The 13627-nt window shown below is 44.1% G+C and overlaps 1 protein-coding gene across 3 annotated transcripts in view; it reads right to left on the bottom strand.

Moving 5' to 3' along the window:
* Positions 1 to 13627, bottom strand: part of SLC29A4 (solute carrier family 29 member 4) — a 660337-nt gene that overhangs the window by 473337 nt on the left and 173373 nt on the right. For all 3 annotated transcript variants that reach the window (XM_056534647.1, XM_056534645.1, XM_056534646.1), the window contains exon 4: positions 7826 to 7939. In XM_056534647.1, coding sequence (XP_056390622.1) covers positions 7826 to 7939 — 114 coding nt within the window. The remainder of the gene's footprint in view (positions 1 to 7825; positions 7940 to 13627) is intronic.

The following is a 13627-nucleotide window of genomic DNA, read 5'->3' as shown; positions in this document are numbered from 1 at the left end:
GCACTCACCACTCTTCTCAGTCTTCTTATTTATTATACTCACATATGATGGGTAGGGAACAGACATAGGCGGGTTACATAGGCAACAAAGCTCCATTTCGTGCAGCAGGTGCACTTCGTCCAGCCATCTCTTCTGAACTGACAAAACATTATTAAATACTAGGTAAGCCTACCTGTTCTCTAATCACCTTTTCTTACACCTGTGCACCTGACTGTGACGACTAGATGGGGAGTGTCCGTGATTTAAAAACAAGCTGATAGTTCCGTCCTATCATTAAGGCCAAGTGCACCTGTCGCGTGTGTTTTTATTATCCATTCTGTTTCTATTTTTAAAAGTTTTCTATCTAGTCTTTCTCCTTTATGGGCAGTGACCCTTTCCAGTCCTGCAAACTTCAGAATTTCTGGATTATTGTCATGCATCTCCTTTATGTGGGACATGAGCCTGGCAGCTCCCTGTTTACCTGTGAGTATCGTATAGAGGTGTTCTCTTATTCGCACTCGGAGCTGCCTGCTCGTTTGCCCCATGTAATAAAAACCGCATGGACAGATCAGGGCATATATGACCCGGTCTGTCTTGCAGGTTATTAGTTCTTGAACAGTATGTGAAAACGCTCCTAAAAGTATGTGCTTCACTTGCATATTATACTTAAAATAATTAAAATTTTTGCACTTCACGTTCCCTTTCGGCAATGCATCTCCAAACCATGTTTTTTTAAAGTTTTTTTCCTTCTCTTTCTCTCGTACTTTTTTCTTAGAATGCTCCCTATTTTTTTAGCTATATGTTTTTTATAGGTTAGTCTGGGTTTTCTTAACGCAACTTCCCTGAGATCTTCATCTGACTAAAATGAACCAATTATTTCTTATGGCTCTTTCTGCTATTTTGTTTACAGGATTATTTTCCAAGACAAAGGTAAATCTCTTCTCTTTTTTGTCTGTTCTAATTTTTTCTTTTAACAAATCTACTCTGTTTATTTTATCCACTTTCTGTCTTGCTTGTTCTATGACTCTCTTAGGATATGCTCTTTCTATTAAATGTCTTTCTAATTCCTCTGCTTGCTTTTTGTATGTTTCTTCAGTAGTATTATTCCGCTTCAATCTTATGAACTGCCCACATGGTATAGCGTTTTTCACAGCTTTCACGATTTTTAACATTTTATGTGAACTATGATAATGTAATAAGGTATTTTTCGCTACCTCCTTCCGAAATCCTTCTGTAATAATTCGTCTCTCCTCTATGACCAATTTCACGTCTAAAAGTTCAAGTTTCTGATCTCCGTACTGATAAGTGAATTCCATGTTAAAAGTGTTTGTTTTATTTAGATGTATGACAAATTCTACACATTGTTCTCTGGTTCCTGTCCAGGTTATTAAAATATCGTCGACATAACGATTGTAAGTTTTAATGTATTTGATATATGGATTGGTGTTACGCCGAGTGCTCCGGGTCCCCGCTCCTCCCCGGAGCGCTCACAGCGCTCTCCCATTCGCAGCGCCCCGGTCAGACCTGCTGATAATGTTCCCAGCCGGGATGCGCATCCCGACCCGCTTACCAGACTCGTTCCCCGTCTGTGCTGTCCCGGCGCGTGCGGCCCCGCTCCCTAGGGCACGCGCGCGCCAAGTCTTTGCGATTTAAAGGGCCGGTGCGCCACTGATTGGCGCATGGGTTTTAATCAGTACCTTCACCTGTGCACTTCCCTATTTATACCTCACTTCCCCTGCACTCCCTTGCCGGATCTTGTTGCCATTGTGCCAGTGAAAGCGTTTCCTTGTGTGTTCCTAGCCTGTGTTCCAGATCTCCTGCCGTTGCCCCTGACTACGATCCTTGCTGCCTGCCCTGACCTTCTGCTACGTCCGACCTTGCTTTTGTCTACTCCCTTGTACCGCGCTTATCTCAGCAGTCAGAGAGGTTGAGCTGTTGCCGGTGGATACGACCTGGTTGCTACCGCCGCTGCAAAACCATCCCGCTTTGCAGCGGGCTCTGGTGAAAACCAGTAGCAACTTAGAACCGGTCCACCGACACGGTCCACGCCAATCCCTCTCTGGCACAGAGGATCCACCTCCAGCCAGCCGAATCGTGACAATTGGAACTACTATAAATATAATAGTTTTCAAATATAGCCATGTATAGATTGGCATAGGTACAAGAGACCGGGGTCCCCATCGGGGTCCCGGTCTCTTGCCTATACCACTTTCCTTCTGCCATAAAAGTGTTGTTCGTTAGGACGAATTTTAACCCTTCACATACAAATTCCATCATCTCTGGTGTGATGCCTGTATAATTTATGTATGCTCGTATAGCCTGTATACCCGTATCGTGTGGGATACGGGTATACAGGCTTGTCACATCAATAGAACATAAAATAAAGAGGGAAAGAGAGTGGAAATAAGAGAACACCTCTATGCGATATGCACAGGTAAACAGGGAGATGCCAGGCTCATGTCCCATGTAAAGGAGATGCATGATATTAATCCAGAAATTCTGAAGTTTGCAGGACTGGAAAGTTTGAAGGAGAAAGACTAGATAGAAAACTTTTAAAAATAGAAACAGAATGGATAATAAAAACACACGCGACAGGTGCACTTGGCCTTAATGATAGGACGGAACTATCAGCTTGTTTTTAAATCACGGACACTCCCCTTCTCTTCCCGAGTCTAGTCGTCACAGTCACATGCACCGATGTAAGAGAAGGTGATTGGAGAACAGGTAGGCTTACCTAGTATTTAATAATGTTTTGTCAGTTCAGAAGAGATGGCCGGACAAAGTGCACCTGCTGCACGAAACAGAGCTTTGTTGCCTATGTAACCCCCCTATGTCTGTTCCCTACCCATCATATATGTGAGTATAATCAATAAGAAGACTGAGAAGAGTGGTGAGTGCCGGCTATCATTTCATCTTTCCTCTTGTTGGACAACTATTTGGATGATATACTCATCTACTCGCCCAATCTTCAGACTCATCGTTCCCACATCTGCCAGGTCTTACAACGTCTTCGTGAAAACCATCTTTTGAGAAGTGTGTTTTTGAAAAGTCCAGTCTTTCTTTTCTGGGTTACATTGTTACTAGTCAAGGTCTACAGATGGATCCTAACACGTTGTCAGCTGTACTGGACTGGCCCCGACCTACAGGCTTAAAAGCTATTCAGCGTTTTTCTTGGTTTTGCCAATTACTATCGGCAATTTATTCCGCATTACTCCACCTTGGTAGTGCCCCTTGTCTCTCTCACCAAGAAGACTTCTAATCCCAAGGTCTGGACTCCAGAGGCTGAAGATGCTTTTAAACAGTTAAAGTCCACCTTTGCTTCGGCTCCGGTCCTGTCTAGACCCGACTATGGCAATCCTTTTCTTTTGGAGGTGAATGCATCTTTTGTCTTAACACAAAAGTCCTCTAAGGGAAGAATTGTAACCTGTGGCTTTTTCTGTAAAATCTTCTCACCTGCGGAGAAAAACTATTCTATAGGAGACCGTGAACTCGTTGCTATAAAGCTGGCCTTGGAAGAATGGCGTCATCTCTTGGAAGGTTCAGTACATCCTGTTACTATATATTCTGACCACAAGTACTTGCTTTATCTTCAAACAGCCCATCGTCTCAACCCACAGCATTTGACTTTTACATCCACTTACATCCTGCAGAGAAGAATCTTCGAGCTGACGCTCTTTTCAGGTCTTATGATGTGCAAGACCAATAATCTCCTCCTCCATATTATTCCTCCTGAGCGTCTCATCTCCGTAGCGCCAGCAAATCTTCAACACCTGCCTCCTGGAAAGACTTACGTTTCTACCCGTTTAAGAATCTGAGTCTTGAAAAGGGGCCATTCCTCTCTTCTGGCTGGTCATTCTGGAACTCGTAAGTCCTTACAGCTCATCTCCAGACATTATTACATAGTTACATAGTTAGTATGGTTGAAAAAAAAGACATACGTCCATCAAGTTCAACCAGGGGATTGAAGGGAAGGGTGTAAGGGGATAAGGGAAAGGGATGTTATAATTCTGCATAAGCATTAATGTTATTTTGTTCCAGGAATGTATCTAACCCTGTTTTAAAGCTATTAATTGTTCCTGCTGTGACCAGTTCCTGAGGTAGACTGTTCCATAAATTCACCGTTCTTATGGTAAAGAAGGCGTGTTGCCCCTTTAGACTAAACCTTTTCTTCTCCAGATGGAGGGAGTGCCCCCTCGTCCTTTGGGGGGGTTTAACCTGGAACAGTTTTTCTCCATATTTTTTGTATGGGCCATTAATATAACTTATATACGTTTCTCATATCCCCCTTAAGCGTCTCTTCTCAAGACTAAACAATTGTAACTCCTTTAATCGTTCCTTGTAGCTAAAATGCTCCATGCCCCATATTAGTTTAGTCGCACGTCTCTGCACCCTTTCCAGCTCCACAGTGTCCCTTTTATGGACAGGCGACCAAAACTGAACAGCATATTCCAGGTGAGGCCGTACCAATGCTTTATAAAGGGGGAGTATTATGTCCCTGTCCCTTGAGTACATGCCTCTTTTGATACATGACAATATTCTGCTGGCTTTGGAAGCAGCAGCCTGACATTGCATGCTATTCTGTAGTCTGTGATCTACAAGGCGAGCTCAGGGAGGACAGAAACCTCCCGTGGAGCAGAAGGGCAATTGGTGGCTTAATTTAAGACTGCCTGGGATAAGACCCCTCGTTCTAAACCTGCAGGTCTTCTACAGCCATTGCCTGTTCCAGAGCATCCCTGGACCAATATTGCTATGCCCTGAATAGAGACCCTTTCTGGTCTAAAACTTAACTTTTAATTTGTCAAATAATAACTATATTACTGTGCTCAAAATTGCCCGCTAGGTGGCAGTGTGTGATTTAAAATTACAATCCCATAGTCATTTATTTTCAGTTTTGTGGCATATTATGCTTGGATGTGTCAGACCGCGGGGCTCTGTATACAGTGCTCTGCTCGGATGCCGTCTATAGACTTAGCATCTCAGAGCTCCGTGGTCCATCCATATATTACTGCCGGGATTGAGACTCTTGAAAAAGCCGCGTCTCACCGGCGAAACGTTGTAATATATTGATGGACCACGGAGCTCTGAGATGCTAAGTCTATAGACGGCATCCGAGCAGAGCACTGTATACAGAGCCCCGCGGTCTGACACATCCAAGCATAATATGCCACAAAACTGAAAATAAATGAATATGGGATTGTAATTTTAAATCACACACTGCCACCTAGCGGGCAATTTTGAGCACAGTAATATAGTTATTATTTGACAAATTAAAAGTTAAGTTTTAGACCAGAGAGGGTCTCTATTCAGGGTTTTCCCTGAGGGGAGTTGCATCCCCAAGGTTTTTTGTATTTGATTAAAGCGCCTGTAGACCCTCTAGGAGGCATTTTGGTTATACAATATTGCTATGGACTTCATTACTGACCTTCCGTCTTCCGGATGCAATACTGTTGTTTGGGTGGTAGTGGACCGATTTTCTGAAATGGCCTATTTTGTGCCGCTGCCTGGACTTCCATCTGCACGGCAGCTTGCTAAACTGTTCCTTTGCCACATCTTCCGTTTGCATGGTTTGCCCTCACATATTGTATCCGACCATGGAGTCCGGTTCGTCTCTAAGTTCTGGCGGGCCCTCTGCTCACTTCTCCAAGTCAAGCTGGACTTTTCCTCAGCCTACCACCCTCAATCCAATGGACTGATTGAGAGGGTGAATCAGATCTTAGGAGACTATTTCGCCATTTCATTTCTGCTCGTCAAGACGACTGGGTCGATTTACTTCCTTGGGCAGAGTTCTTATACAATCATAAGAATTCTGAATCTACTGGAACTTTGCCTTTCTTCGTAGTTTATGGACTTCATCCTCGTCCTCCTCTTCGTTTATCCTCTTCTTCTGGAGTTCCTGTGGTTGATGAGCAAGTATGGAACTTTTCCACCATCTGGCAGAAGACACGTTCTCTCTTTTGCATGCTACGTGTCGAATGAAGTCTCAAGCAGACAAGAAAAGACGTTCCTCTCCCGAGTTCTCTCCTGGTGACAAAGTCTGGTTGTCTGCCAAGTATATTTGCTTCAGAGTACCCAGTTATAAACTGGGCCCTCGCTATCTTGGACCCTATAAAATCAAGAAACATTTAAATCCTGTGGCATATTCTCTCCATCTGCCGTCCTCTTTCCGGATCCCGAATTCCTTCCATGTCTCCCTCTGGAAACCTGTCATCCACAACCGCTTTTCTAAAAAAAGGCATTTCACCTACTCCCATCTCTGGCACCTCTGATGTTTATGTTGTTAAACAGATTTTGGACTCCAAGTTTATCAGAGGAAAACGCTTTTATCTTGTGGATTGGGAAGGATTTGGTCCGGGGGAGAGATCCTGGTAGCCTGAAGAAAATATCCTGGACCGTGACCTACTCAGTAAATTTCTGAACCGCAAAAGGAGGGGGAGACCGGTGGGGGGGGGGGGGGGTACTGTTACACCTTGCTCTCCGGATGCTTCCCTTGGCCGTGAGCGCACTGTCCCCCTCTCTCCTGCTGCGGGTGGGGCTGGGATTCGCATCCCGGGACGCGCCTGCATGCGAATCCCCGCCCCCTCACCTATCACGCTCCTCTGTTGCTTTTTCCTCTGTCTCTCAGCTCCGGCGCTTGTGACCCCGTCTCCTAGGACGCGCATGCGCCGGAGCTCTGAAATTTAAAGGGCCAGTACACCCATAATTATGTGAAACACCTGACACAATTCTATAAGTCCCTGCACCTCCCTCTCTTCCCTGCCAGATCTTCAGTGCCATTTGCCTGAGATTAAGCGTTCCATACTGTCTGTTTGCCTTGCTCGTGTTCTGACCCTTCCGCTACATTATTTGACTATGCACCTTTGCCGCCTGCCTTGACCTTCTGCTAAGTACGACTACACCTCTGCTTCATCCTACTGTACTTTGCCTCGCCCAGCTACCTGTGTGGTCAAGTCGTATCGGGGGTAGCGACCTGGGTGTTGTCTGCCGCAGCAAATCCATCCTACCTTGCGGCGGGCTCTGGTGAAGACCAGTGGCACCTTAGACTCTGCTCCCCGATAAGGCCCGTGTCATCAGCCACTCAGGTCAGTGGATCCACACACAGCATCGTTACAACGCACACAGCGAAACCACATTTTTTTTTTTTTTTACAGAATATTAAAAAGATTGGAAAAGGGGGTGATTCAAACTTTTATTATTCACATTTATTACTTTTCTTTTTAAATTTTTTACACTTTTTTTTAATCCCCACAGGGGACTATTACATGCAATCATTAGATTACATTTTCATACATTGTTCAATGGTGTGCACAGCAGCCATGGCAGCAAAGGAGCGCCAATCAGATGGCGAGGAGGCAGGTAAGGGCCCTCCTGCTATCCTCTCAGCTAATCAGGAGCCCACGATTTTGCCGTGGATGTCCTGATCAGCATCTCTGAGCTACCAAAGTATGTTTTTTCCCACTTTAGATCATGCGATCAATTTTAATGATGCCCGGCATTAGTCATGGGTCCTGGCTGCTCATAGCAACCGGGACCCACAGGGTATGAAGCACGCTTAGTTCGTGAGTGCACTTCATATAACGGGAGCAGGACTAGGATGTACATGTACACCCAATGTCTATAAGTGGATAAGGCTTTTCTAAATATGATATGGATTATTTATAGTATTAAGAATATTGGGCAGACTAGATGGTTCTTATCTGCCGACACATTCTATGTTTCTATACTAGAGCTTGTTAAGGTATAAAAGCTGAATGGTTGTAAACTCATACATACTGGACAAGATTTATCAATCTGCCTGAAACCAAAATTGTCTATCTGTTGAAAGCAAGTGAATGTTTAAGTAACTCACCAGCAGTGATTCTCATATGTGTGGTAAGAAGTTCCACTGTAGCATTATTAAGGACAACAGCAGCTAATGCAACCAGGATGTAAGTCAGACTCATGTCAAATACAATAGATGTGCCTAGAATTAGAAGAGAGAGAAATGAATGATACTATTAATGAAAGGTAAGAAATATTAACAGAATTCAGATTTTATTTAGAAAAATCACATTGAAGGTGACTTTGAAATAATATTCAATATTCACCGCCCGGTCCTCCCCTGATGAATTCGCAAATATCTTTACTAGCATGCCAGGTATAGTGAGGCCGCTCAGAGAGCAAATCGCTCACTCCCTGGGTGAAGGGTGAAGACCTTTCTATATAAATCACGGTGGCGGGTGATGAATATTGAGAAAGCAGGGGAGCTCAGTGAACTCCCCTCCTCCAGTGAGCATAGCAGCACAATAAACAGCAATAACTCTGCAACTGCTACACAGAATAAAGTAAGTAACCCCTCTTTTCATTCAGCTGCAACTGCTACACAGAATAATGCAAGTAACTCCTCTTTTTAAAGCTGGTTCAGTGTGGGTGAACAGGCTGTAAGTTTCTTTTTAAGGGGTTAAGCACCTAGCTCCAAACTGTGGGTTGCGGGAGGGTCTTTAATATTATAAAAGCAATTTTTTTCAACCACATGAAACCTCAGAAATCAGATCAACTCATTACAATATGATTGATGTCTCCTGGTCATTGATGTGCCAGCTATTGACACTTGTCACAAACCGAAAAGAACATAATCAAGATTTTATGTCCCAGTGGTTGGGAAAACAACTGGAATGACAATTAGAGGTACTGAGCGTCACATACCAAGTCTAGGGCATCAAGCAGTGTCTACACATACCATCAGAAGGCACTTACACAACATGAGCCAGATGTCCAGCTACAGGTGTTCCACTGACCTCACGCCACCGCTTGCTAAAGCTATCATGGTGTAGAGCAAGAAATCAAGGGAGGCTTTCTATGGAGGTCTACTCTCAGAAATGAGTCCACTTTTGCCTTGGATGCAATGACAGCCGATTGGTCTCGAGGTCATGTGGGCAACGCCATGAAGAGACCTTCATTAGAGAAAATCTCACTGGTCTTACTGCCAGGATTATGGTATGGGGTGGCTTCTATTCTTGCATACCTCATCCTCTTGCTCTTACAGCCATTGAATATCATCTAAAGATCTAAAAATGTATATATTATATGTCATTGAGTATTTACTTTCTCATAAATGTTTAAGGTTAATTCTAAATATTAGTTACAATGTGAGGGAGCAATACTTTTTCGTAATGCATACTCTGGTCCGGTCGCTACATTGATGATGGCATCATCATATGGACGTCAGATGTGGCGGTCATACAAGAGTTAATGAGTTACATGAATAGTAACCCAGAGACAACTGTCAGATCCACCCCTGGCACGCTTGTTAGCACCTTTAACAAAACAATGGAATCATATAAAACATATTATCTAAAATATATTCCCATCTTTTAGCAGGATAATACCTCAGGGAAATTATAGATATAGGTGTTAGATTCACCACCAAACGGGCTCCCAATTTACAATCTATATTCACCTGAATCCACCTGGCTCAGTACACAGGGGTGTTTTAAATGCGAAGGAAACCAATGCGGTTGTTGCAACTTTATTAATCAGACAATAGAAATAAGAAATGTAGATTCTATTAGCTATAAAATAAAATGTAGATTCTATTAGCTATAAAATAAAATCATTTATAAACTGTGACACTACTTAGGTTACTGTATCTATTATGTTTTCTGTAAGGAGTGTAAATTAGGTTATGTTGGATGCACATCGAGACGTCTTTAAGATAGAATGAGAGAAAATCTCTATGGTGCATCCAACCCTGATGCCAAAAATCCATCTAATGTATCTAAACACTTTGCTCAGATCCATGCTGGAGATACTAACAGTCTTGTAGTTACCGGAATGGAAAAAGTACTTAACCCTATGTCACGCTTATTCATAGGACTAAGAAATGTATAATCGAATATTTTTTGATTTCTCCATATTGAATTTCCTGGCTTTGACAAGTATTTAAAAGATGGAAGATTCTAGTTTTGTTTAAAAGCTAGAAGATTCTAGTGGGGTTGTAACGTTGACATAACTCTTTCACACTCTAAATTAGATAGATACCCAGAGTTGTTTACAGTAGAGTAAACACAATGGAAGCACATTAGGTCCTGATATCCATAACCAAACTAGGAACAATGGTAGGTCTACAGTCTTTTACAAAAGGTTTTTTACAGTCTTGTACAAAACAAATACTGGGAGATCTCTCGATCTCAATACAATAGCCCTGGAGTTACCAACCCTGAGATACAAGGAAGTGTTATATGATCTCATTGTCCTAGAGGTGTTAACAATCTAAAGTGTAGATTCAACCAGCCAAAAGGTGAAATATATTTTTATATATATATAACTGATAGATAGTTATGGCATTATAAGGGTTATTTTTGTTATGTATAGCTATGTTGTTATATACTGTGTTAAATTGTCTAAATAATGTTTAGAGTGTCCAATCTTATAATTTAAGTTGCCAGATCAGGAATAATATTGTCATAAGTTAGACGGGTAAGGATATTATATTATATAGTGGTAATTATAGGTAGAAATATCTAAATAATATATTTTATATATTTTCTAATGGTAATATCCACCAGTAGTGTTATGATTTGTGTTCAGGCTCCATCCATGTACTAGTGACAGGAAACGTTGCCTACCTACCTATACAGAGATCTAACCCTAGTACAGTGGTCTGAGTTGTGCCATAACCACGTAATGAGGGCACGCCTATAGAGGGCATGCCCTATAGTGAAGGAATAAAATAAGGGAGGGTTTGGAGGGTTCCACAAAACGTCACTTGCTCGGCCCCTGTAGGAGAGGGGGGGGGGGGGGGGGGGGAGTTATATACACATATCCCCCACCTGTTCCCAATAAGCCCCACCTGGAAATGCAGGAGGCGATAATTACTCCCACCCTCACACAAATACAGCCCTACGGGCTTATAACTTGTGTTCAGGCTCCATCCATGTAGTAGTGACAGGAAACCTTGCCTACCTACCTATACAGAGATCTAACCCTAGTATAGTGGTCTGAGTTGTGCCATAATCGCGTAATGAGGGCACGCCTATAGAGGGCAAAAAGTAGCCATGCTTCGATGAATACAATTCCTGAAATAACATAAGGACCCCTTAATAATGATAATGGGGAGGTTGTCACGGGCGATCAAGAGAAGGCGGAGCTACTGAATGGGTTCTTTAGTTCTGTATACACTATGGAAAAAGGAGCTGACATTGGCCAGGTCAGTGCTGGTAACACACCATGTAATGTACTGAACTGGCTTAATGTAGAGATGGTACAAGGTAAGTTAAGTAATATAAATGTAAGCAAATCTCCAGGGCCAGATGGATTGCACCCAAGAGTTCTTAGAGAGGTAAGTTCAGTAATATCTGTACCCCTGTTCATGATATTTAGAGATTCACTGGTGTCTGGTATTGTGCCAAGGGACTGGTGCAAGGCAAATGTGGTGCCAATCTTCAAAAAGGGCTCTAGGTCTTCCCCAGGAAACTATAGACCGGTAAGTTTAACGTACATTGTGGGTAAATTGTTTGAAGGACTTATAAGGGATTACATACAGGAATACATAGGGGATAATTGTATTATAAGTGATAGCCAGCATGGGTTTACTAAGGATAGAAGTTGTCAAACCAATCTAATTTGCTTTTATGAAGAGGTGAGTAGAAGCCTTGACAGAGGAATGGCTGTGGATATAGTGTTTCTGGATTTTGCTAAAGCATTTGATACTGTCCCTCATAGACGTCTGACAGGTAAGTTATGGTCTTTGGGTTTGGAAATTTTAGTTTGTAACTGGATTGAACACTGGCTCATGGATCATACCCAGAGAGTGGTGGTCAATGATTCATACTCTGATTGGTCCCCGGTTATTAGTGGTGTACCCCAAGGTTCAGTACTGGGCCCGCTGTTTAATTTATTTATCAATGATATAGAGGATGGTATTAACAGCTCTGTTTCTATCTTTGCAGATGACACCAAGCTTTGTAGCACGGTACAGTCTATAGAGGATGTGGATAAGTTACAAGATGACTTGGATAGACTAAGTGTCTGGGCATCCACTTGGCAAATGAGGTTCAATGTGGATAAATGTAAAGTTATGCATCTGGGTACTAATAACCTGCATGCGTCGTATGTCTTAGGGGGGATTAAACTGGCAGAGTCACTGGTAGAGAAGGATCTGGGTGTACTTGTAGATCACAGACTACAGAATAGCATGCAATGTCAGGCTGCTGCTTCCAAAGCCAGCAGGATATTGTCATGTATCAAAAGAGGCATGGACTCAAGGGACAGGGACATAATACTCCCCCTTTATAAAGCATTGGTACGGCCTCAACTGGAATATGCTGTTCAGTTTTGGTCGCCTGTACATAAAAGGGACACTGTGGAGCTGGAAAGGGTGCAGAGACGCGCGACTAAACTAATATGGGGCATGGAACATCTTAGCTATGAGGAGCGCTTAAAGGAGTTACAATTGTTTAGTCTTGAGAAGAGACGTTTAACCCCTTAAGGACATAGGGCGTATCCATACGCCCCCGTTTCCAAGTCCTTAAGGACCGATGGCGTATGGATATGCCCTGAGCATTTCCGGTCCCCACCGCTAGCCGGAGGGGAGCCGGAGCCGGATGCCTGCTGAAATCGTTCGGCAGGCATCCCGGTATATCGCCCAGGGGGGTCATTATGTCCCCCCATGTCGGCGATTGCCGCAGATCGCTGGACAATTCAGTCCAGCGATCTGCGGCGGATTCCGGGTCAATCGGGTCTCCAGTGACCCGATGACCCGGAATTACTGGCCTGCAGGAGTGAGGTGGCACTGGTGCCACCTCACGATCGGCCTGATTCGTCAGCCGGATTACCGGCCGACCAATCAGGGTGCCTGCTGCGGGTGTCACTCCCGCAACCCGCTCCGCCCCTCTTCCGGAGGACGTGAGCGGGTGCGGGAAGACGACCCCGGGTGCTGGGGACCCCGATCCCCGGCGTCCCTGTTGGGATCGGGGCCCCAGGAGCGGCGGCGGCGGCGAGGGACAGTCCTGTGTGGATCGTTGGAGGTGAGTGACAGCCTCCTGCTGTTGCTTAGCAACAGCTCCCAGCATGCAACAAGGGCATGCTGGGAGCTGTAGTTATGCAACCGCAGGAGGCAGACCACCACAACTCCCAGCATGCCCTTATGGGCATGCTGGGACTTGTAGTTTTGCAACAGCTGGAGGCACATTCTTTCTATGGAAAAGTGTACCTTCAGCTGTTGTGTAACTACAACTCCCAGCTTGCACAATCAGCTAAAGTGCATGCTGGGAGTTGTAGTGGTGCATCTGGTGGTTGCATAACTACAACTCCCAGCATGCCCGTTGGCTGTCGGTGACTGCTGAGAGTTGTAGTTTTGCAACAGCTGAAGGCACACTGAGTTAAGTAGTAAACCAGTGTGTCTCCAGCTGTTGCATAACTACAATCCCCAGCATGCCCTTCCGCTGTCCGTACATGCTGGGGGTTGTAGCTTTTACAACAGCTGAAGGCACACTGGTTGCAAAACGCTGAGTTTGTTACCAAACTCGGTGTTTCACAACCTGTGTGTCTCCAGCTGTTGCAAAACTACAACTCCCAGCATGCACTGATAGACCGTCCATGCTGGGAGTTGTAGTTTTGCAACAGCTGGATGTTCCCCCCCCCCCCCAATGTGAATGTACAGGGTACACTC

The sequence above is a fragment of the Hyla sarda genome, chromosome 8, assembly GCF_029499605.1.
Source record: "Hyla sarda isolate aHylSar1 chromosome 8, aHylSar1.hap1, whole genome shotgun sequence".
In the NCBI taxonomy this organism is placed as follows: domain Eukaryota; kingdom Metazoa; phylum Chordata; class Amphibia; order Anura; family Hylidae; genus Hyla; species Hyla sarda.
Note: the sequence above shows the minus strand (reverse complement) of the source record. Positions and strands in the feature narration are given on the sequence as shown.